At 38.7% G+C, this 25,045-nt stretch overlaps 1 protein-coding gene across 1 annotated transcript in view; it reads left to right on the top strand.

Moving 5' to 3' along the window:
• The first annotated feature begins 2,965 nt into the window (after window positions 1–2,965).
• LOC121387398 (uncharacterized protein PB18E9.04c-like) overlaps window positions 2,966–25,045 on the top strand; it is a 49,362-nt gene continuing 27,282 nt past the window's right edge. Inside the window, exons 1-7 of the mRNA XM_041518505.1 lie at window positions 2,966–3,019; window positions 4,564–4,599; window positions 5,613–5,729; window positions 11,278–11,354; window positions 15,562–15,651; window positions 17,419–17,459; window positions 20,323–20,430. Coding sequence (XP_041374439.1) covers window positions 2,966–3,019; window positions 4,564–4,599; window positions 5,613–5,729; window positions 11,278–11,354; window positions 15,562–15,651; window positions 17,419–17,459; window positions 20,323–20,430 — 523 coding nt within the window. The remainder of the gene's footprint in view (window positions 3,020–4,563; window positions 4,600–5,612; window positions 5,730–11,277; window positions 11,355–15,561; window positions 15,652–17,418; window positions 17,460–20,322; window positions 20,431–25,045) is intronic.

Here is a 25,045-nt window from a genome sequence, read left to right on the forward strand (position 1 = left end):
CATATGCTTAGTTATGTGTGTATATTTGAAGTTTGTTTGTTGGTGGGATTTGTGTGTGTGTGTGTGTGTGTGTGTGTGTGTCTTTGTTTGTTTTTGTTTTGTTTTTTTTGGGGGGTTTTTATTGGAGGGGTGAGGGTGTGGCTGGTGGGTTTAGGTGGGGATGAGAGTATAAGTAGATACAATATAATAGAAAATATCTCGCAGAACCCATTTTGTATAGACAATTTTTGTTTAATTAATTAAATTAATTAATAAAATTATAAACTATGAGAACTTGGGCTACATAATATAAAATCTTTTTTCTATCTGTATCATTAATATTCACACATACATGTATAACTTGTGATAATAACAATTGTAAATACTGAATGAAAATTTCGATCTGTATACCAAAATGACAATGTTTAATTTTTGTATTGTAACTCTGTCACTTCATCCATGTGGTTGGGACAGATAACAAAATAAAACAGAAGTTCTGTGAATAAATATTTAAAAAAAGAAGAAAAAGGTTTACACAGAATATTTTGTTACATTCAACTTACACAAGATGGCGGCCATGATACATTTAGCCACAAATTATTATAGGAAACCCTTCTTGTCGTCCAGTGCAAAACTTTTAAAAATTGTTAATTATGGATCGATTAATTTGCAGTTATTTATAACAAATAAATGTAAAATTAATGAAATATTATAGTTTCAACTTTGACATAGGACGTTTAAAGGCACAGACGCTACTTTCAACCCGTGAAATGGACAATAAGTTTCGTTAATCTACAAACAGGTAAATACTCTTGTATAAACTTACAATAAAAGAAAACAATATTCTGTGATGTTGAAACGGGGAAATACCCTCTAAACAAAGACTAGATTTCGTCTCAATAATCACATTCAAGTGATTGGGTTTTTTGTCATTCCAACCAGTGCACCACAACTGGTTAAAAGCCGTGTTATGTACTTTCCTGTCTGTGGGAAAGTGTATATAAAAGATCCCTTGCTGCATTAGGAAAATGTAGCAGGTTTCCTCTGATGACTGCATGAATTACCAAATGTTTGACATCCAATAGCCAATGATTAATTAATCAATGTGCTGCCACTTCATGGGCTACTCTTTTCGATTAGCAGCAAGGGATCTTTTATATGCACCATCCCACAGACAAGATAGCACATACAACGGCCTTTGATGTACCATCTGAGAAATATCTCAATGGGCCCACTGACGTGGATCGATCCTACACCGACCATGCATCAAATGAACGCTTTACCACATTGGCCTACATCCCGTCCCCAGTTTAAATAGAGAATAACAAGTTAATGATGCAAGCTAGCTAGGGAAAACACTGAATGCTTTGCTTTACCACTGGGCTACGTCCCGTCCCCAGTTTAACTAGAGAATAACAAGTTAATGACTAACGCAAGCTAGGGAAAACACTGAATGCTTTGCTTTACCACTGGGCTACGTCCCACCCCCAGTTTAACTAGAGAATAACAAGTTAATGACTAACGCAAGCTAGGGAAAACACTGAATGCTTTGCTTTACCACTGGGCTACGTCCCACCCCCAGTTTAACTAGAGAATAACAAGTTAATGACTAACGCAAGCTAGGGAAAACACTGAATGCTTTGCTTTACCACTGGGCTACGTCCCGTCCCCAGTTTAACTAGAGAATAACGAGTTAATGACTAACGCAAGCTAGGGGAAACACTGAATGCTTTGCTTTACCACTGGGCTACGCCCCATCCCCAGTTTAACTAGAGAATAACAAGTTAATGACTAACGCAAGCTAGGGAAAACACTGAATGCTTTGCTTTACCACTGGGTTACGTCCCGCCCCCAGTTTAAATAGAGAATAACAAGTTAATGACTAACGCAAGCTAGGGAAAACACTGAATGCTTTGCTTTACCACTGGGTTACGTCCCGCCCCCAGTTTAACTAGAGAATAACAAGTTAATGACTAACGCAAGCTAGGGAAAACACTGAATGCTTTGCTTTACCACTGGGCTACATCCCACCCCCAGTTTAACTAGAGAATAACAAGTTAATGACTAACACAAGCTAGGGGAAACACTGAATGCTTTGCTTTACCACTGGGCTACGTCCCGTCCCCAGTTTAACTAGAGAATAACAAGTTAATGACTAACACAAGCTAGGGGAAACACTGAATGCTTTGCTTTACCACTGGGCTACTCCGGCTGTCTCTTGCACTATACACCCATGTCCCAATAGGTCAATGCACAATATTACAAAATAACATGGGCAAAATACAGCCAGAAGGCTTACTATCAAATACATATTGTTTTAATTCTTTACCATTTCCTGGAAGTGAATATGTGAACCATAACATATGTCACAATTAGGAACTACATGTATAGTAGACTGTGATGAATGAACTCTCACCCGGAAGTCAACTGTGTAGTGAGACCTTACTGTAATTTCACTTGAAATCCATATTTCGTAAAAGGTACAAGATTTTCTTCAAACACATTCAGGTGCATTAGTAATGTTCAAACAAAAAATTTTCAATAGCAATTTTGCAATGGAATTTTTCCAGCATTTTTTAAATGGAAATGTCGTGTACCCAGTTTATGGTTATTGTAAGGAGATTCAAAGTGACGTCATTGGAATACTGACATCATTCATATTCAAAATTAGCTATATTATTACAATGCTTAGCCACATTAAAATAAAAACTGGTCTAGTAACCTTGACCCCTGTCAAATGTCTCAAACAAGCAGACAACATTGTTTACAGGTCGGCATTTAAAAACAAACAAAAATGTAATTCTGGATAAAATATTAATTTTTAGATTTACAAAATGAAAGAAATAAAAAGTACCTTTTGTGAAATATATCATTGAAAAAAATTATCGTTGGATAGGTTTTATTTATTGTGTACGAAACGAAAACAAGTGTCTGAAAAGTGACTGTTGTTGACCTTAAACATTGATCACTTGTCTATTTTTAGGCAATGCGGCTGGGAGGTTTTGATGAGGAGGAGCCAACAGAAGAAGAGAAAGAGGAGGTAACTCAGAACTTATTGGCCTCAGATTACATTTATCTTCCCATTTGGTTGTCGAAATCTAGAAATTTGTCCGTGCAAGTAGTCTGCTGTTTGACTGATTATTTCATGGCAGACAGCTAGGAAGTGGCAACTATTTAACTGAAGATGACAGGGGAGAGCATGTAGTTTGTAAACATGTGTAACTTGTTGACATTGAAAACTTGTTTGTAGTAATTCCGGCCCGTGGTGTACTCCGGCCTGGTTTAGAGGGTGTGTTTGTTTAAATCAATATCCTGGGAGAAAGAGCTGGATGAATGATATATAGAAACATAGAGCGTAATTAATTGTGGTCTATGACCAGAAAGAGCTGGACAACAGGGGTTGTCCTTTTCAGGGTATGTGTCCTCCAGGCAGGCTAAGGTACATGCAAAAATCCACGGGCGTGCTGATATTAATAAAAATGTTATAACCACGAATGCTATATAGAAACATATAGCGTAATTAATTGTGGTCTGTGGCCCGAAAGAGCTGGACAACAATTCATGTTAATTAAGTTAAAAGTTATTCGATTTGAATTCCATTACTGTTTAAAATGTCTATTAAAATTGTCAATGAAGTTTTTAGGCCCCTTACAAATGATAGCCTGTTTGCAGAATTAAAGGGACATACCCTAGTTTTTAAAAACTAAGGCATATGTGTCACTATTAGAGCCGTTTATGATCACTGAAATCAAATATTACTTATATTGTATTCTTTAGAATATACATTTCCGTACAACTGAAGTGTTTCTGGTCATCCTGGTGTTTCTAACACCACATAATGCATTTTTCATATTTTAAAAACTGACGTGCATCTGAGAAGTAATGATTATTGAATCACATTTTTAGTCTATTTTTAGGGTATTTCAATGTCACAGACTCTAATGTATCCAAATTTGTAACAGGTTTGTAAATTAACCAAACTTAGTGTCCATTGTTATCATTTGAAACTAGGGTCTAGGTGAAAAATATGCCTTAATGTTTAAAAACTAGGGTCTGTCCCTTTAATTGTATTGTGACAAAATATATGATATTTAAAGAGACTGTCCTGAGATTGCTTCCATTGCAAAATGTTTCCAACTAACAGAGACTTTTTGGTAAAAATTAAATATTCAGGGGTTAAAATTGACAGATTTTAGGTCTGCCAAGCTATACATTCTATCGGCTCGAATCAAAATCTTATGGACCAAACATGATTGATGCAAACTGATGTGTGAATAGAAACATGAAATAATTGCTGGTTTGACACAAAAAAATCTGTCAGGCCTTTATGATGTTGACGGGAAAACAGTCAGGATGGCAGTATTTTGAGCCCTGATATTAAAGGGACATACCTTAGTTTCAACCCGTGAAAATTAACACTAAGTTAATTTCTTCACATAAGTTACCATTAATTATTTATCTTACATTATTTTGACATGTCAGTGTAATTTATCAACACATAGAGACATAAACATGGGTAATGGTTTATTTTACAATGTTACATTTATGTGTATAATTGTTTTTTTTTGTTTTTGTTTTTTTCAGAAACATAGGCAAGAGTTACACCAAAAAAGGGTTAAGGTTTGTGTGTTGATCATTACTACTAGTTCCCTTTAGGTGTAACCTGAGAGAACTTTAGCTTTTGTCTCCATCCATCTGTCCATCTGTCCATCAATCTCTATCTATCTTTCTGTCTGTCCATCAACCTGTCTCTGTCCGTCCGTCCGTCTGTCTTTTTTTATATCTGTCCCTCAATTATTTATCTTACAGTATTATTGCATGTCAGTTTAATTCCTCCACATAAGTTGCTCTTAATTATATATTTTACATTACCTTCGTTTCCTAACAGCCACTGATTAAACAATGTGCTGGGGTGTCATTAAACAAACATTCATTTCCATTCCTAATAGCCACTGATTAAAGAATGTGATGGGGTGTCATTAAACAAACATTCCTTTCCTTTCCTAACAGCCACTGATTAAACAATGTGCTGAGGTGTCATTAAACAAACATTCCTTTCCTTTCCTAACAGCCACTGATTAAACAATGTGCTGGGGTGTCATTAAACAAACATTCCTTTCCTTTCCCAATAGCTACTGATTAAACAATGTGCTGGGGTGTCATTAAGTAAACATTCCTTTCCTTTTTTTTCTTCTCAGGCCATCAAACAATTATTTTGAGCATGCCCAATTGCAAGTGAAAAAAGTCTAATACTAAGATCGAAAACAAAAGAAACATCTACAAGTCACATTCGATTTGCTGTCACATGCAATATTTCACAAACAAATAGTTGGCCACCAGTAATCTTTGACCTATCCATGACATTAATATACCTACCGATGTAACTTTATTCAAATAAATTATAAAGTGTAAACATTGTAAACACAAAAACGTCCCTTGTTACTTTACTTTACTTTTTCTTTACACTGGAACCCAAAGACTTGTTACTTTAATCCTAATACAATGCAAGAGTAACCAGTCATTTTAAGTTGCATATCACCATTTACTTTTGCAAAACTTCCAATGTGTAAATTATTTATTTTATTTTTAAAATAAAAAGTCGATTGCAAGACTTGTTTGTTGTTGTTTTCCAGATGAGAGACCGGCGAAACTTGGTTTCTGATATGCGTGTACAAATAGAAAATGCGTACCAGCGGATGTGTATCTTACAGGACATCTACAACTGGATCGTATACCAGCAGAAAGACTTGGTAAATGATTGACACCTGTCATGACAGAGCAGGGCCATAGAAACAGGATGGGTGGGTGGGTGGGTGTGACTGTGCTCCCCATCTGGAGGCCCGAAGCCTACTGTTATGGAGAGGGGAGGGGGAGAAGCTGTGCTCTCCAACTAGATACCCAAAGCCTACTGTTATGGGGAGGAGGGGATGTTCTCCCCAATTAGAGGCCCAAAGCCTACTGTTATGGGGGAGGGGGAGGGGTTGTGCTCCCCAATTAGAGGCCCAAAGCCTACTGTTATGGGGAGGAGGGGTTGTTCTCCCAACTAGAGGCCCAAAGCCTACTGTTATGGGGGAGGGGGAGGGCTGTGCTCTCCAACTAAGAGGCCCAAAGCCTACTGTTATGGGGGAGGGGGGAGGGGTTGTGCTCTCCAAGTAAGAGGCCCAAAGCCTACTGTTATGGGGGAGGGGGGAGGGGCTGTGCTCTCCAACTAAGAGGCCCAAAGCCTACTGTTATGGGGGAGGGGGAGGGGCTGTGCTCTCCAACTAAGAGGCCCAAAGCCTACTGTTATGGGGGAGGGGGGAGGGCTGTGCTCTCCAAATAAGAGGCCCAAAGCCTACTGTTATGGGGGAGGGGGGAGGGGCTGTGCTCTCCAACTAAGAGGCCCAAAGCCTACTGTTATGGGGGAGGGGGGAGGGGCTGTGCTCTCCAACTAAGAGGCCCAAAGCCTACTGTTATGGGGGAGGGGGAGGGGCTGTGCTCTCCAACTAAGAGGCCCAAAGCCTACTGATATGGGGGAGGGGGGAGGGGTTGTGCTCTCCAACTAAGAGGCCCAAAGCCTACTGTTATGGGGGAGGGGGAGGGGCTGTGCTCTCCAACTAAGAGGCCCAAAGCCTACTGTTATGGGGGAGGGGGGAGGGGCTGTGCTCTCCAACTAAGAGGCCCAAAGCCTACTGTTATGGGGGAGGGGGGAGGGGCTGTGCTCTCCAACTAAGAGGCCCAAAGCCTACTGTTATGGGGGAGGGGGAGGGGCTGTGCTCTCCAACTAAGAGGCCCAAAGCCTACTGTTATGGGGGAGGGGGGAGGGGCTGTGCTCTCCAACTAAGAGGCCCAAAGCCTACTGTTATGGGGGAGGGGGGAGGGGCTGTGCTCTCCAACTAAGAGGCCCAAAGCCTACTGTTATGGGGAGGAGGGGTTGTGCTCCCAACTAGAGGCCCAAAGACTACTGTTATGGGGAGGAGGGGTTGTGCTCCCAACTAGAGGCCCAAAGCCTACTGTTATGGGGAGGGGGAGGGGTTGTGCTGCCAACTAAAGGCCAAAAGCCTACTGTTATGGGCAAGGCGGAGGGCTGTGCTCCCCAACTAGAGGCCCAAAGCCTACTATTATGGGGGGAGATGGAGGGGTTGTGCTCCCAAATAGAGGCCCAAAGCATACTGTTATGGAGGGAGGGGATGTGCTCCCCAGTTAGAGGCCCAAAGCCTACTGTTATGGGGGAGGGGAGGGGGTTGGGGAGGGGACGAGCTCCCCAACTAGAGGCTCAAAACTTACTGTTTTTGTCCTGCTGTATAAGACTGTATAAGATGTATAGCAGTTGCATGTTGTGGCATAGCAAAGTGTTATACATGTACATTGATAAATTCACAACAAAATGACAACAATTCTCATAATTACAAACAACAAGACTGCTTTAAAATACACATAAATCAGTTTCTAACGTTCTTCCCATGACCTGATTTATGTAATGACATCATTTTCTGACATTTTTAGTATAAAATTGTTTTGCTACACTGTTCTTGTGCTGCCTTGTACCCCCCACCCCTCTCCTAGATTATAAACAGATGCATCTCCACTCATTTTTGTGGACCTGCAGGATTTTACAAAATCAGAGTGACAACTTAATGTAAGTCAAGGTCATTGGTACTAAAAATAGAAATACGATGTCAGCGCTCTAGATAGCGACTTCATTTCTCATTTCGATTTTCAGAAAACTTCAAATACCGTATTTCCTCTAATATGCGCCCGGGTGCTTTTTCATTTCAAAACGGTCGCAGACCCCGCGCTTATTGGTGATCCTGCCTTTTTTTTTTTTTAAACAAATTTTAGAAATTAAATGTAAAAACTACAAAGTTACAATTTTATTTATTTTTAAATTTTTAATTTTGAACTGTAACAAAACTAAACTTTAACAAAACAATGAACAAATTAATATTATTTGTCTGCGTAAAGTGCCTAAATTATGCCGTTTTCGGCTGTCTTACCCAGCGTTTATTGGAGACCCGGTGCTTATTAGAGACCCATCATTTATTTTGTTGCATAATGTTACAGACCCAGTGCGTATTGGAGGCTGGCACTTATTAGAGGAAATACGGTATATAGGAGTAGAATGATTTCATTGCGAGGGGATTTGTTTATAAATTTGTAGATGAAAGTGTTCATTAATGTAGAAGAAAGTGTTTATAATGCAGAATTTTTTTATTTTTTTTTAATATTATTTGTTTTTAGGAAGAAACTATATGATGATGTGATAGATGTTTTTAAAACATTATTATTTGTGTTTAGGAAGAAGCTATATTAGAAGAAGATGATGTGATAGATGTTTTTAAAACATTATTATTTGTGTTTAGGAAGAAACTATATTAGAAGAAGATGATGTGATAGATGTTTTTAAAACATTATTATTTGTGTTTAGGAAGAAACTATATTAGAAGAAGATGATGTGATAGATGTTTTTAAAACATTATTATTTGTGTTTAGGAAGAAGCTATATTAGAAGAAGATGATGTGATAGATGTTTTTAAAACATTATTATTTGTGTTTAGGAAGAAACTATATTAGAAGAAGATGATGTGGTAGATGTTTTTAAAACATTATTATTTGCGTTGAGGAAGAAACTATATTAGAAGAAGAAGATGTGATAGATGTTTTTAAAAAATTATTATTTGTGTTTAGGAAGAAGCTATATTAGAAGAAGATGATGTGATAGATGTTTTAAACCATTATTTGTTATAGGAAGAAACTATATTAGAAAATGATATGATAGTTTTTAAAACATGATTATTTGTGTTTAGGAAGAAACTATATTAGAAGAAGATGTGGTAGATGTTTTTAAAACATTATTTGTGTTTAGGAAGAAACTATATTAGAAGAAGATGATGATGTGATAGATATTTTTAAAACATTATTATTTGCATTTAGGAAGAAACTATATTAGAAGAAGATGTGGTAGATGTTTTTAAAACATTATTATTTGTGTTTAGGAAGAAACTATATTAGAAGAAGATGATGTGGTAGATGTTTTTAAAACATTATTATTTGTGTTTAGGAAGAAACTATATTAGAAGAAGATGTGGCAGATGTTTTTAAAACATTATTATTTGTGTTTAGGAAGAAACTATATTAGAAGAAGATGATGTGGTAGATGTTTTTAAAACATTATTATTTGTGTTTAGGAAGAAACTATATTAGAAGATGTGATAGATGTTTTTAAAACATTATTATTTGTGTTTAGGAAGAAGCTATATTAGAAGATGTGATAGATGTTTTTAAAACATTATTATTTGTGTTTAGGAAGAAGCAATATTAGAAGAAGATGATGTGATAGATGTTTTTAAAACATTATTATTTGTGTTTAGGAAGAAGCTATATTAGAAGAAGATGATGTGATAGATGTTTTTAAAACATTATTATTTGTGTTTAGGAAGAAGCTATATTAGAAGAAGATGATGTGATAGATGTTTTTAAAACATTATTATTTGTGTTTAGGAAGAAGCTATATTAGAAGAAGATGATGTGATAGATGTTTTTAAAACATTATTATTTGTGTTTAGGAAGAAGCTATATTAGAAGAAGATGATGTGATAGATGTTTTTAAAACATTATTATTTGTGTTCAGGAAGAAGCTATATTAGAAGAAGATGTGATAGATGTTTTTAAAACATTATTATTTGTGTTTAGGAAGAAGCTATATTAGAAGAAGATGATGTGGTAGATGTTTTTAAAACATTATTATTTGTGTTTAGGAAGAAGCTATATTAGAAGAAGATGTGGTAGATGTTTTTAAAACATTATTATTTGTGTTTAGGAAGAAGCTATATTAGAAGAAGATGATGTGATAGATGTTTTTAAAACATTATTATTTGTGTTTAGGAAGAAGCTATATTAGAAGAAGATGATGTGATAGATGTTTTTAAAACATTATTATTTGTGTTTAGGAAGAAGCTATATTAGAAGAAGATGATGTGATAGATGTTTTTAAAACATTATTATTTGTGTTTAGGAAGAAGCTATATTAGAAGAAGATGTGATAGATGTTTTTAAAACATTATTATTTGTGTTTAGGAAGAAGCTATATTAGAAGAAGATGATGTGATAGATGTTTCTAAAACATTATTATTTGTGTTTAGGAAGAAGCTATATTAGAAGAAGATGATGTGATAGATGTTTTTAAAACATTATTATTTGTGTTTAGGAAGAAGCTATATTAGAAGAAGATGATGTGATAGATGTTTTTAAAACATTATTATTTGTGTTCAGGAAGAAGCTATATTAGAAGAAGATGTGATAGATGTTTTTAAAACATTATTATTTGTGTTTAGGAAGAAGCTATATTAGAAGAAGAAGATGTGGTAGATGTTTTTAAAACATTATTATTTGTGTTTAGGAAGAAGCTATATTAGAAGAAGATGATGTGATAGATGTTTTTAAAACATTATTATTTGTGTTTAGTTATTAGAAGAGGATAGAAGCATATATTTGTGTTTAGAAGAAGAAGAAGATGTGATAGATGTTTTTAAAAAAGTGTTTTAGGAAGAAGCTATATTAGAAGAAGATGATGTGATTGTTTTTAAAACATTATTATTTGTGTTTAGGAAGAAGCTATATTAGAAGAAGATGATGATGTGATAGATGTTTTTAAAACATTATTATTTGTGTTTAGGAAGAAACTATATTAGAAGAAGATGATGTGGTAGATGTTTTTAAAACATTATTAATTGTGTTTAGGAAGAAACTATATTAGAAGAAGATGTGGTAGATGTTTTTAAAACATTATTATTTGTGTTTAGGAAGAAGCTATATTAGAAGAAGATGATGTGATAGATGTTTTTAAAACATTATTATTTGTGTTTAGGAAGAAACTATATTAGAAGAAGATGATGTGATAGATGTTTCTAAAACATTATTATTTGTGTTTAGGAAGAAGCTATATTAGAAGAAGATGATGTGATAGATGTTTCTAAAACATTATTATTTGTGTTTAGGAAGAAGCTATATTAGAAGAAGATGATGTGATAGATGTTTTTAAAACATTATTATTTGTGTTTAGGAAGAAGCTATATTAGAAGAAGATGATGTGATAGATGTTTTTAAAACATTATTAATTGTGTTTAGGAAGAAACTATATTAGAAGAAGATGTGGTAGATGTTTTTAAAACATTATTATTTGTGTTTAGGAAGAAGCTATATTAGAAGAAGATGATGTGATAGATGTTTTTAAAACATTATTATTTGTGTTTAGGAAGAAACTATATTAGAAGAAGATGATGTGATAGATGTTTTTAAAACATTATTATTTGTGTTTAGGAAGAAACTATATTAGAAGAAGATGATGTGATAGAGGCATTAGAGGAAGAAGAAAACAAGTCTCACAGAACAATTCTGTAAGTTTGATCGGATCATCATTCTATAATTAAATGTCTGTTACATTCATTACAATTTAACGTCATCTCATTGGTCCAGCTGCAGCAACGTGAGTTTGTTCATTTCTCGATGAATGTAAAAAATGAAAAAAAAGCATTGTCAGGGAACGTCATTCCTGATGGCGTCACTTTGTATTGGTAGTTTGTCTTACTGACCATTATTGTTTAAAAACAAAACATAATTCAAAATAAAGTATGAAGTTTTAGTGTTATTATTAGCATGTAATATCACTGGCGTAGGAAATGGGGGGGGGGGGGGGGGGCAAGGGGGGCACTTTTCAGATATTTTGCTTTAAATGTGCTTTATAATAGTGTAAAAGTGTGTAAATATAAAAGTGTGCCCCCCCCCCCCCCCCTCACACACACACACACTTTTTGGCATCTTCCTACGACACTGCTGGATGGAAAGGAAAAAGAAAAGGAATGTTTTATTTAACGACACACTCAGCACATTTCAATAACGGTTATATGACGTCGGACTTATGGTTAAAGACCACACAGATATAGAGAGGAAACCTGCTGTCGCCACTTCATGCATGGGCTACTCTTTTCGATTAACAGCAAGGAATCATTCCTATGCATCATTCCACAGAAAGAATAGTACATACCATGACCTTTGTTACACCAGTTGTGGTGTACTAGCTGGAATGAGAAATAGACCAATGGCTTCACCAACAGGGATTGATCCTTGACTGACCGTGCATCAAGTGAGCGATTTACCACTAGGCTACATCCTGCCGCCTTCAGTGTGATGATGATGGTGTTGGTTGTGATGATGATGGTGTTGGTTGTGATGATGGTGGTGTTGGTTGTGATGATGATGGTGGTGGTTGTGATGATGATGGTGTTGGTTGTGATGATGATTGTGTTGGTTGTGATGATGATTGTGTTGGTTGTGATGATGATTGTGTTGGTTGTGATGATGATTGTGTTGGTTGTGATGATGATTGTGTTGTTTGTGATGATGATGAGTTGATGATGATGATGTGTTGGTTGTGATGATGATTGTGGTGTGTTGATGATGATGATTGTGGTGTTGTGTGATGATGGCATGATGATGATGATGATGTTGGTTGTGATGATGATTGTGGTGGTTGTGATGATGATGGCAGTTGTGATGATGATGTTTGTTGTGATGATGATGGTGGTGGTTGTGATGATGATGGCAGTTGTGATGATGATGATGTTGGTTGTGATGATGATGATGTTGGTTGTGATGATGATGGCAGTTGTGATGATGATGATGTTGGTTGTGATGATGATGATGTTGGTTGTGATGATGATGGCAGTTGTGATGATGATTATGTTGGTTGTGATGATGATGATGTTGGTTGTGATGATGATTGTGGTGGTTGTGATGATGATTGTGGTGGTTGTGATGATGATTGTGGTGGTTGTGATGATGATGGCAGTTGTGATGATGATGATGTTGGTTGTGATGATGATGTTGGTTGTGATGATGATCGTGGTGGTTGTGATGATGATGGCAGTTGTGATGATGATGTTGGTTGTGATGATGATGGTGGTGGTTGTGATGATGATGGCAGTTGAGATGATGATGATGTTGGTTGTGATGATGATTGTGGTGGTTGTGATGATGATTGTGGTGGTTGTGATGGTTGTGATGATGATGATGATGGTGGTTGTGATGATGATGGCAGTTGTGATGATGATGGCATGATGATGTGTTGGTGATGATGATGATGATGATGATGTTGGTTGTGATGATGATTGGTTGTGTGGTTTGTGATGATGATGGTTGGTTGTGATGATGATGGTGGTGGTTGTGATGATGATGGCAGTTGAGATGATGATGATGGTTTAAGGCACAACGCAAAGGGGTGTTTTGGGGTTGAAAAAACCACACACACACACACACTATTGGTTTAACAATACATCAAACTATCAGTATGTTGCAATAGTCAGTGCCTCGATAGCAATGCATTGATAGTTAATTCAACTATCAATAACTATCGCAATTGTTTGCTCAACTATCGATAGTTTTGATAGTATGCATAGTCAAATGATATAGTCTTTGACCAACATATGATTTCACTACCTAGTGACATTAGTACAAATAATTAAGTACAACACAGAGATACGTACATACACACGCACATTCATGCAGACAGATACACAAGAAACACACACACACACACACACATTTGAAGACTGAGGTAAATAGTATTGTGAAATATCTATTCATATTATTGTTATCAAGCGATTTAAGAACTCACAATACTATTGCAATAGTACTATCACTATTGCAATACTATCACATTAGTATTTTAACAATGCTATTGCAAAAGTAAACCTGGCTGCAATAGTCACCCCTAACTCACCCATCTCAAAATAAATTTCAGGTTTTTTTTATATTTCTCTGATGAAGCATGACTCAAATTGCTCTATATAAGTTCCTATACATGTGCCTGGGTTGGGACACAAACAAAGAATCATGGCACAGTAATATGTTATTACAGGGCCGTAGCTGGGGGGGGGGGGGGGGGGGGGGGGGGAGAAAGGGGGACAGTTGCACCTGAGAAATAAAAAATCTGGAAACAATTATAGAAACATAAAGAAAATCCTCTTCTTAAACGTTTAAGGTGTTTTAAACTATTAACTACTTAGTTGCTAGTGGCGTAGGAAGCTGCCAAAAAATGGGGTGGGGGGCCACACTTTTATATTTACACACTTTTACACTTATTAAAAAGCAAATATAAAGCAAAATATTTGAAAAGTGTGGGGGGGGGCCTCCCACTTCCTACGCCAGTGGTTCCCCCCCCCCCCCCCCAAAAAAAAACAATTAATAATCCTAGCTACGGCCCTGTATTAGCCATGTGGACTGCAGAAGATGCAGGCACAGATTTTGTTTGTGTTTGTTCTACATAAAGATCAGTTTACATGACATCATATTCCGTGTTTCAGTGTTACCACTAGGATCCATCCCGCCCCAGGGAGAAAGTGCTTGTATAAAAAGACTGTGCATCAAGCGAGCGCTTTGCCACTGGGCTACTTCCCGCCTCATTCATTCAATTGGGGGGAGGGGGGGGCGAGACGTAGCCCAGTGGTAAAGTGCTCGCTTGATGCATGGTCGGTTTGGGATCGATCCCCGTCAGTGGGTCCATTGGCCTATTTCTCGCTCCAGCCAGTGCACCATGACTAGTACATCAAAGGCTGTGGTATGTGCTATCCTGTCTATGGGATGGTGCATATAAAAGATACCTTGCTGCTAATCAAAAGGTGTAGCCCATGAAGTGGCGACAGCGGGTTTCCTCTCTCAATATCTGTGTGGTCCTTAACTATATGCCCGACGCCATATAACCATAAATAAAATGTGTTGAGTGCGTCGTTAACTAAACCATTTTCTTTCCTTTCCTTCATTCAGTAGAGCCCAAAGGGACTCTCGAAGGACCACATCAGTTTATGAGTACAAGATAAAAATATTGCCAAATAGTATTCTCGCAAGTCTTCTTCCCTAGTTACCGGCCTCGGTGACGTCATGGTTAGGCCATCAGTCAACAAGCTGGTAGGTACTGGGTTCGGATCCCAGTCGAGGCATGGGAATTTTAATCCAGATACCGACTCCAAACCCCGAATGAGTGCTCCGTAAGGCTCAATGAATAGGTGTAAACCACTTGCACTGACCAGTGATCCATAACTGGTTCAACAAAGGCCATGATTTGTGCTATCCTGCCTGTGGGAAGCGCAAATAAAAGATCCCTTGCTGCTAATCGGAAAGAGTAGCCCATGAAGTGGCGATGGCGGGTTTCATCTCTCAATATCTGTGTGGTCCTTAACCATATGTCTGACGCCATATAACCGTAAATAAAATGTGTTGAGTGCGTCGTTAAATAAAACATTTCTTTCTTTCTTTCTTCTCTAGTTAGACAAAAAGGGCTTTTTATTTACAGTGAAACCCCTCTGAACCGGACACCCTCAGGATCAAGTAAAATGTCTGGTTTAAAGAGGTATCCAGTTTAGACAGATTAAGTTCTGTACTGATTTTTTAAAAAGACCGTGGGACATGTTCGGTTTTTAGGGAATTCCAGTTTATAGAGGGTCTGGTTTTGAGAGGTTTCACTGTATTTTGTCTGGAGGGGCTAATTGCTCCCTGCCACCCCCCTTCTTCATACTGTCCTGAATTATTGACCACATTTTGATTTTTCAGGCATTGCTTGGCTGACTTCACAAGATCTACTCAGAATATGGCATCGGTTGGACAAGAAATATTAAAACAGATTAAAAATTTGACAGCACCGTAAGATGTTTCTTAAATATTTGTTGTATTCGGGAGATGGTCAAATGGCAGGGTGGAGTGAGTGGGAGATGGTCACATGGTGGGGTGGGGTGAGTGGGAGATGGTTAAATGGCGGGGTGGGGTGAGCGGGAGATGGTGAAATGGCGGGTGAGGTGAGCAGGAGATGGTTAAATGGTGGGTGGGGTGAGTGGGAGATGGTGAAATGGTGGGTGGGGTGAGCGGGAGATGGTTAAATGGCGGGTGGGGTGAGTGGGAGATGGTTAAATGGTGGGTGGGGTGAGTGGGAGATGGTTAAATGGCGGGTGGGGTGAGCGGGAGATGGTTAAATGGCGGGTGGGGTGAGCGGGAGATGGTGAAATGGCGGGGTGGGGTGAGTGGGAGATGGTCAAATGGTGGGGTGGGGTGAGCGGGAGATGGTGAAATGGCGGGGTGGGGTGAGTGGGAGATGGTTAAATGATGGGGTGGGGTGAGTGGGAGATGGTCAAATGGCGGGGTGGGATGAGTGGGAGATGGTCAAATGGTGGGGTGGGGTGAGTGGGAGATGGTCAAATGGCGGGGTGGGAGATGGTCAAATGGCGGGGTGGGGTGAGTGGGAGATGGTTAAATGACGGGGTGGGGTGAGTGGGAGATGGTCAAATGACGGGGTGGGGTGAGTGGGAGATGGTCAAATGGCGGGGTGGGGTGAGTGGGAGGCTATTTATTTCTATACTCAACACCACATATTTTTTTAATATCCCACTGCTTCTCTTTTCTTTCTCTTCTTTGAATTCCATCTCATTTCTTCCAAAATTGCAGCTCCTCCTAACTCCTTCTAATGTCTTTTGCTGTCCACCTCCTCATCCCAATCCTTGGCCATATTCCACGAAGCGATCTTAGCACTAAGATCATCTTAGTGCATAAGGTAGTTATGCAGTTAGGGGGATCTTAGGGTTAAGATCGCTTTGTGGAACAGGGTCCTGGTCTCTCCAACCACGACAGGTGCTTGTCTTTTAAAACATTTTTAAAATTTTAAGTCAATCAAGTATGTATACATTAAAAAATTGTAACTCACCCATCATGCATAAAAGACTCATTTTGATGTCTCCTGACTAAAACATGCAGTGTTCTCGCTGGGTGAAAATTAAAGGAGGGCGGCTGCGCAGCACCACAACCTTCAGTGTGCAGACTGATCATTGTGGGTTATTTATGTGTGGAAAAAAGTGTGCATTTGGAAATAGCTGAGATAGGTGCTAGAAAATATAGTAGGGTGCTGGAAAATAAAGAGTGGCGCAGAAAAATAAAGGAGGGCGGAGAATGTGAAAGGAGGGCGGCTAAATGCAATAGCAGGGCGGGCCTCCCCACTTAAATGGAGCAGCGAGAACACTGACATGTTTTATAAATGTAAAAGAATGTTTTATTAATATAGAAGAAAGTGTTTATGAATGTAGAAGAAAATGTCCAAGAATGTTGAAGAAAGTGTTTTAGTAGAATGTAAAAAATAAATAAAAATGTTGTTTTTTTTATGTGTAAAACAAAGTGTTTATGAATGTACATGTAGAACAAAGTGTTTTATTAATGTAAAACAAAGTGTTTATGAATGTACATGTAGAACAAAGTGTTTTATTAATGTAAAACAAAGTGTTTATGAATGTACATGTAGAACAAAGTGTTTATGAATGTACAACAAAGTGTTTATGAATGTAAAAGAAAATGTTTTATGAACACTGAAGAATGTTATTATAAATATATTTAGAATTTTCTTAATATAAATAACTGTTTATTTTTCAGGTATGCTAAGAAGAACATTCCAAGAATGCCAGTTCTTGACGGTATGCATGTTAGAGCAGGGCCCCGTTCCACGAAGCAATCTTAACACTAAGATCACAGTAAACTCTTAAGCTGATCTTAGTGCTAAGATCACTTTCTGGATCAGGGCCCTGACCTACAAATAATCACACAGTAATGTTGATTGAGCATTTAGGGGGAGGATTTCTTTTTAATCCTTAACCTGACCTCTGTCCTGTGGCATTTGTCCATTATTCATTCATTAGACTGGTCTGAAGATCCTAACATTAATTGGCTGTTAGAATGTTAGGCAGTCTAGTGAAATAGGGCAGAAATGCTATAAGCAGGAGTTCGGGTTAAGTATTCATGTAAAGAGAGGCGGGACGTAGCCCAGTGGTAGAGCGCTCTCTCAATGCACAGTCGGTCTGCAATCGATCCCCATCTGTGGGCCAGTCGGGCTATATCTCATTCCAGCCAGTGCACCACAACTGGTATATCAAAGGCCGTGGTATGTACTACCCTTTCTGTGGAATGGTGCATATAAAAGATCCCTTGCTGCTAATTGAAAAGAGTAGCCAATGAAGTGGCGACAGCGGGTTTCCTCCCTCAATATCTGTGTGATCCGTAACCATATGTCCAACGTCATATAACCATAAATAAAATGTGTTGAGTGTATCGTTAAATAAAACATTTCCTTCGTTCATATATAGAGAAAACGATTTACGTTTTCTTCATTTTGTAATGCTTACACCTAGATCACATTATACGATGTGATGCAACTGAACTGTCGAATTGAGTCACATTGTGTGGTACGTATTGAAAAACATTGTCTGTGACTCATTTTCAGCCTGCCCAATGGCATATGATATTGACCGCACATAAATGGTCACAGACAGAGGTCGTCATATAGTGTGAACGGGTCGTAGCACGTTACTTGACATGATGTGACGTGACATAACGTGACATGATGTGACATGTCGTGACAGTCCTGTTGAGTCGCATTGCCTAATATGATGTAGGCTTAAGACTACTCTCCCCCCCCACCCAAAAATATCCAACACTTGTCAACAAGATTTCTCGGCTTCATCAATGTCACTGTATTGTAATTAAGCCAACATAATTGAATACATATGAAAAAGGATTTGTTACAGAACAAACTGGCCATGAGTGACCTATGACAATTCGTATCGCAGCTAAGGTAATTGGCGTCCGTCATTGCCTCCATTAATTTCGAGCCCTGTAATGATTGGCCAACCAGGTCAGAATGAGTTTTGCGTGCAACAATTTCTGTCAACTTGAAGAATATGCTTTATTATTCACATGGTTCAACATAACCGAGTTAATGATAATCATACGAAGCACGCGTGTAATAACAAGTGTTATTATCCACATGGTTCAACATAACCGAGTTAATAATAATCATACGAAGCACACATGTAATAACAAGTGTTATTATCCATATGGCTCAACATAACCTAGTTAATAATAATCATATGAAGCACACGTGTAATAACAAGTGTTATTATCCACATGGTTCAACATAACCGAGTTAATAATAATCATACGAAGCACACGTGTAATAACAAGTGTAATGACGTAATTTTGGTAAATGACATCATAACATGGTGTTTTTCCAGTCCTAGTTCAAACTGTGCATTTGAAATATGACGTCATTTTGTCGTCTCCTTCTAGTTGTGGCTGAAACATTTTGAGTTGTGTCTTGTTATTCATGAAGATAACAACAATAATAATATGGATAATAAAGAAATTATTACACTCGCTTGTGAGTCGTACTGATTTTATGAAATTCGTGTCAGGATTCGTGTATTACCCTCGCGCTCGCTTCGGCAATACAAAAATCCTGACACTCGTTTCGTAAAATCAGTATGACACACAAGCTCGTATAATAATCTCTATATATAATTTCTCTTCAAGAAATGTTTTTATTTTTGTTAAAAATAAAGTGGGAAACTTTGTCCAAAAATAACTGGGAAATTGTTTAAAAAATACAATGAATACTTTTTGTTCCAGAAAAGGTATTATCTTTGTCTAAAATCAAGTGGGAAACTTCATCTAAAAAGAAATGGGAAATTGTTTGAAAAATACAGTAAATAATTTCTCTTCCAGAAAACAAATGAGAAACAATGTAGAATACAATTATTTTCTCTTCCAGAAAATAAATGGGGAAATTGTTTGAGGAATGCAATAAATAATTTCTGTTCCAGACAAGATATTGGCGTCGTCCAAAAGCAAATGGGAAATTTTTTGATCTATACAATAATTTCTGTTCCAGAAAAGATATTATCTTTGTATAAAATCAAGTGGGAAACTTCATCCAAAACCAAATGGGAAATTTTTGAAGAATACAATAAATAATTTCTGTTCCAAAAAAAAAAGGTATTATCAGTGGGAAACTTCATCCAAAAGCAATAAATAAGAAATTGGCGTCGTCCAAAAGCAAGTGGGAAATAGTTTGTAGAATGCAATAAATAATGGGAAATAGTTTGTAGAATGCAATAAATAATAGGAAATAGTTTGTAGAATGCAATAAATAATTTCTCTTCCAGAAAAGAAATTGGCTTCGTCCAAAAGCAAGTGGGAAATAGTTTGTAGAATACAATAAATAATGGGAAATAGTTTGTAGAATGCAATAAATAATTTCTCTTCCAGAAAAGACATTGGCGTCGTCCAAAAGTAAGTGGGAAATAGTTTGTAGAATGCAATAAATAATGGGAAATAGTTTGTAGAATGCAATAAATAATGGGAAATAGTTTGTAGAATGCAATAAATAATGGGAAATAGTTTGTAGAATACAATAAATAATTTCTCTTCCAGAAAAGACATTGGCTTCGTCCAAAAGCAAGTGGGAAATAGTTAGTAGAATACAATAAATAATTTCTCTTCCAGAAAAGACATTGGCATCGTCCAAAAGCAAGTGGGAGATTGCCGTCGTCCGGGTGTTGGTGTTGATGGAGGAAGCCAGCAGATGGGTGAAGGGAGTCCCCATGAAAAGTGGTGAGTACTCTTATTAAATTGTTGGGGTGGGGTTTTTTTGGGGGGAGAGATCTAGCCCAGTTGGTCGAGTGCTAGCCTCAGATGCTTGTGTCGTAGGATCAAAACCCCTGGGTGGACCCATTCTCTGAATTTGGGGCAGGACGTAGCCCAGTGGTAAAGCACTTGCCTCATGCACATCTCACACTATTGTTGTTACAAAACGCCTCATTAGACTGAGTCACCCCACCCAGGCATCTCACCACTTGTGGGGCAGGACGTAGCCCAATGGTAAAGCACTTGCCTCATGCACATCTCACACTATTGTTGTTACAAACGCCTCATTAGACTGAGTCACCCCACCCAGGCATCTCACCACTTGTGGGGCAGGACGTAGCCCAATGGTAAAGCACTTTCCTCATGCACATCTCACACTATTGTTGTTACAAAACGCCTCATTAGACTGAGTCACTCCACCCAGGCATCTCACCACTTGTGGGGCGGGACATAGCCCAGTGGTGAAGCACTAGCCTGATGATCGGTTGGTTTAGGATCAATCCCAGTTTATGGCCCCATTGGGCTATTTCTCATTCCAGCCAGTGCTGGAACAAAGGCCATAGTATGTATTATCCTGTCTGTGGGATGGTGCATATAAAAGATCACTTGCTGCTAATCGAAAAGAATAGCCCATGAAGTGGTGACAGCGGGTTTACTCTCTCTATATCTGTGTGGTCCTTAACCATATGTCCGACGCCATATAACCATAAATAAAATGTGTTGAGTGCATCGTTAAATAAAACATATCCTTCCTGCCTCATCACTGTTGTTGTCACAAAAAGCATCATCAGACTGAGTCACCCTACCCAAGCATCTCACCACTATTGTCCTGCCTATGGTTTGGTGCATATAAAAGATCCCTTGCTGCCAATGGAAACTCAGGGCAACCTGTGGAGACATACAATGACGGCTATCAATAGGCTGGGTTCCTATAACAAGCTACTCTCGGCGTACTAAGTTCAAACATAACATGTAGCTCCCTTGTTACTTTTTGGTGAACTGTCAAAGAATGCGCCAAAATTCCTTCATGAAATTGCACCATATTTCTTTTATGACTTAATCCTACGGGATATTCAAAATTTAATAGCACCAAAATTGCCCCCGCCTACTATCGACCTCGGTCGGGCTGCTAGTACTCCCATGCACTTGCCAGCGTGGGTGGTCCCCTCTCTCACCCACCTCTACTCTTTTCCTGTCCAGGACGGAGGAGCCCATGACAGGCGTTCACTACAACAGCTTGTTCTGAATGTGCACGTAAAACCCTATGACCTGACCTGACCTGACCTGACTGGCTAATGGGAAAATGTAGTGGTTTTCCTCTCTAAGACTGTGTCAAAATTACCCACTGTTTGACATTTAATAGCCAGTGATTTATAAATCAGTGTGCTCTAGTGGTGTCGTTAAACAAAACAAACTTTTATTTAAACCCATGATTGGTACATCAAAGGTGATGGTTTTGCTGTTCTGTCTGTAGGAAAGTACATATCAAAGATTTCTTTCAGGTTTTTGGTAGGTTAAAAAGTTAAAGGTTTTTTTTTAATGACACACTAGAGCACATTGATTTATTAATCATCAGCTACTGGATGTCAAACATTTGGTAATTCTGACATAGAGGCTTAGAGAGGAAACCTGCTACATTTTTCCATTAGTAGCAAGAGATCTTTTAAATATGCCATCCCACAGACAGGATAGCACATACCATGATAGCACATACCACATCCTTTTATATACCAGTCGTGGTGCACTGACTGGAATACGAAATAGCCCAATGGGCCCATTGACGAAGACTGATCCTAGACCGACCGCTTATCATCAAAAAAGTTGCACCTATCTATCTTCACAGTGCACAGAAATTTCTTTATGGTAGGCAAGATAATTGAATTCTTAATTCCATTGAATTCTTGTTACGATATAAACTAAAGATGGTCGAGTTAATGTGAGTCTGTCATCTAAAGTCTCATAAGACTGAGTCACACTATACATATATCTCACCACTATTGTTTACAAAAGCCTCATCAGACTGAGTCACTCTATATCAGGCCTCAGACCACAGTAGAGGTATTTCGCATTCCTATTGCGCATGTGCGTGAAGAGTAACGTCCCTTGACAAAATAGACTGAAACTAGTCTATTTACAAATTGGGGGGCGTGCAACAACTTGGACAAAGGGTTGTTATGGGCGACTTGAAAAGTGTGTGTGTGTGTGGTGTATATCGATATGATCGATCGATATATATATATATTTTGAGAGAGAGAGAGAGAGAGAGAGAGAGAGAGAGAGAGAGAGAGAGAGAGAGAGAGAGAGTGTGTGTGTGTGTGTATATATATATATATATATAATACACACACACACACACACACTATATATATATATATATATATATATATATATATATATATACATACACACACACACACACACACACATATATATATATATATATATATACAGTAGAATCTCATTGGCTCGAACACTGTCGGTGCATCAAAGTCTGTTCGACCCATCGGGTAGTTCGAACCATGCATTTGGCCGTTGTCGGGTGCTTCTGTAACACAAAAACCAATCGGAACACCTCGCATATTTCTGTAAAAATGGCTTGAGCAAGATTGTCCGATTAACTCATGAGTAAAGAAGTCGCCGTCAAAAGTCAGATGAGATACATATTTGTAACTATTATTTATCACTGTTAAATAAACAAACACACTGCTAGTCTGTATTTATAAATATTTATTAATTTTAAAAATCGTTCTTTATTATGCTGTTGTAGAATCTTTTGCGACATATTGACAACGTTGAGAAAAAAATGAAAGTGCACGAAGCACAGGTGGAGGCCCTTTACCTGTTATTGTTGCAATCACTACATTGCATTGATCTCTCCTGTATTTCAAGTTAAAAACAAAATATACCGACGCCCATGCGTAGAGTAGCGATTAAAATGATTAAAGTAAATCGGCGAGGCCTGCCTAGGCTCCCCAATTGATTGGTGTTACATGCAAGGTTCATTCAGCTAACGATTATCGTAGTACAATTGTCTGTACTAGAAAGAGAATTACTGATAGGTGCTAAATAAACAACTTGATAAGCCGGCATATGATCTAGGATTAATTCGTTCCACTTCCGAATTTATAATAACTTACTTTGTGACTAACGTGAAAGGGTCGATGAAAAATTCGTACATAAATAATTGTTTGTATTTCTTCAGATAGACTTAGTCGTTCGAGCTAAATATATTTAATTTTACCGTTCGGACCAATAAACTGGTTCGAGAGAAAGCATCTGTTTGACCCCAGGAGTATTCGACCAATCAGCACCAAAATAAAAGGGTTTAATAGAGGAAAAAATCGGGACATTGTTCTTGGTTCGAGAATACCAGTAGGTTCGACCGTTGGGTGTTCGAGCCAATGAGATTCTACTGTATATATATAGTCAAACCTGTCTTAAGCGGCCACACAAGGGAGTAGATAAACGTGGCCGCTTAAGACAGGTGGCCGCTGAGTACAGGTTGCCACATATACTCTTCAAAAGAAGAAACGCAAAACCACATTGTCGTAACATTTGGAGAATTGATTTAATTATTGAATGGTGAGTCCGATAATTACCAAATGTTGCAGGATTGTTCACAATTCACTCTAGTCCATTGTGAGTAAGTGATAGGACACACCACCAAGGTCAAGGTCATCTGGAGTCAATACCGGGTGTGGCCTCCGCGTGTGTTGACAACTGCCTGGCACCGCCTGCCCATTGAAGCAACCAGAGTACGGATGACGTCCCGGGGGATGGTGGCCCACTCGGCCTGCAAGGCTGCTGCCAGCTCGGGCAGGGTCTGGGGCTGTGGTTGTCGCTGTCGGAGGCGTCGGTCCAACTCGTCCCATAGATGCTCAATTGGGTTCAAATCCGGTGATATCGATGGCCAAGGAAGGACATTAATGTTGTTGTTCTGTAGGAAAGCCGTTGTGAGACGTGCTGTGTGAGGTCTGGCGTTGTCATGTTGGAACACTGCGTTGGCGTTGGCCATAACTGGAACGATGTATGGCCGGAGGATCTGGTCAATGTAGCCCTGTGCATTCAGGTTGCCCTGCACGTGGACCAGGTCAGTTCTGCCAGTGTGTGAGATGGCTGCCCACACCATGACACTACCCCCGCCGAATCTGTCCACTTCCTGCACGCAGTTTGCCGCATAATGTTCACCACGACGCCTATACACGCGACATCTTCCATCATGACGTCGGAGCAGAAATCGGGACTCGTCACTGAACCACACCTGTCTCCATCGCAGTTGAGGCCATTGTCGATGAATCTGGCACCACTGCAGTCGGAGTCGACGGTGTTGTGGTGTTAAGATGACACCTCGAACTGGACGTCTGGCACGAATTCCTACCTCACGTAGGCGGTTCCGTACGGTCTGGTCGGATATCCTGCGCAAACCTGGTATTGCTGCGGCTGTGGAGGTGGCAGTAGTCAATCGTTCCCGAAGGTGGCGTACCCGGATGTAGCGGTCCTGCCCGGGGGTAGTGACCCGTGGTCGACCGGATCTAGGGAGGTCACGTGTTGATCCATGTTGCTGGTAACGGTCCCACAGTCT

This window comes from Gigantopelta aegis, chromosome 13 (assembly GCF_016097555.1).
Source record: "Gigantopelta aegis isolate Gae_Host chromosome 13, Gae_host_genome, whole genome shotgun sequence".
NCBI lineage: Eukaryota > Metazoa > Mollusca > Gastropoda > Neomphalida > Peltospiridae > Gigantopelta > Gigantopelta aegis.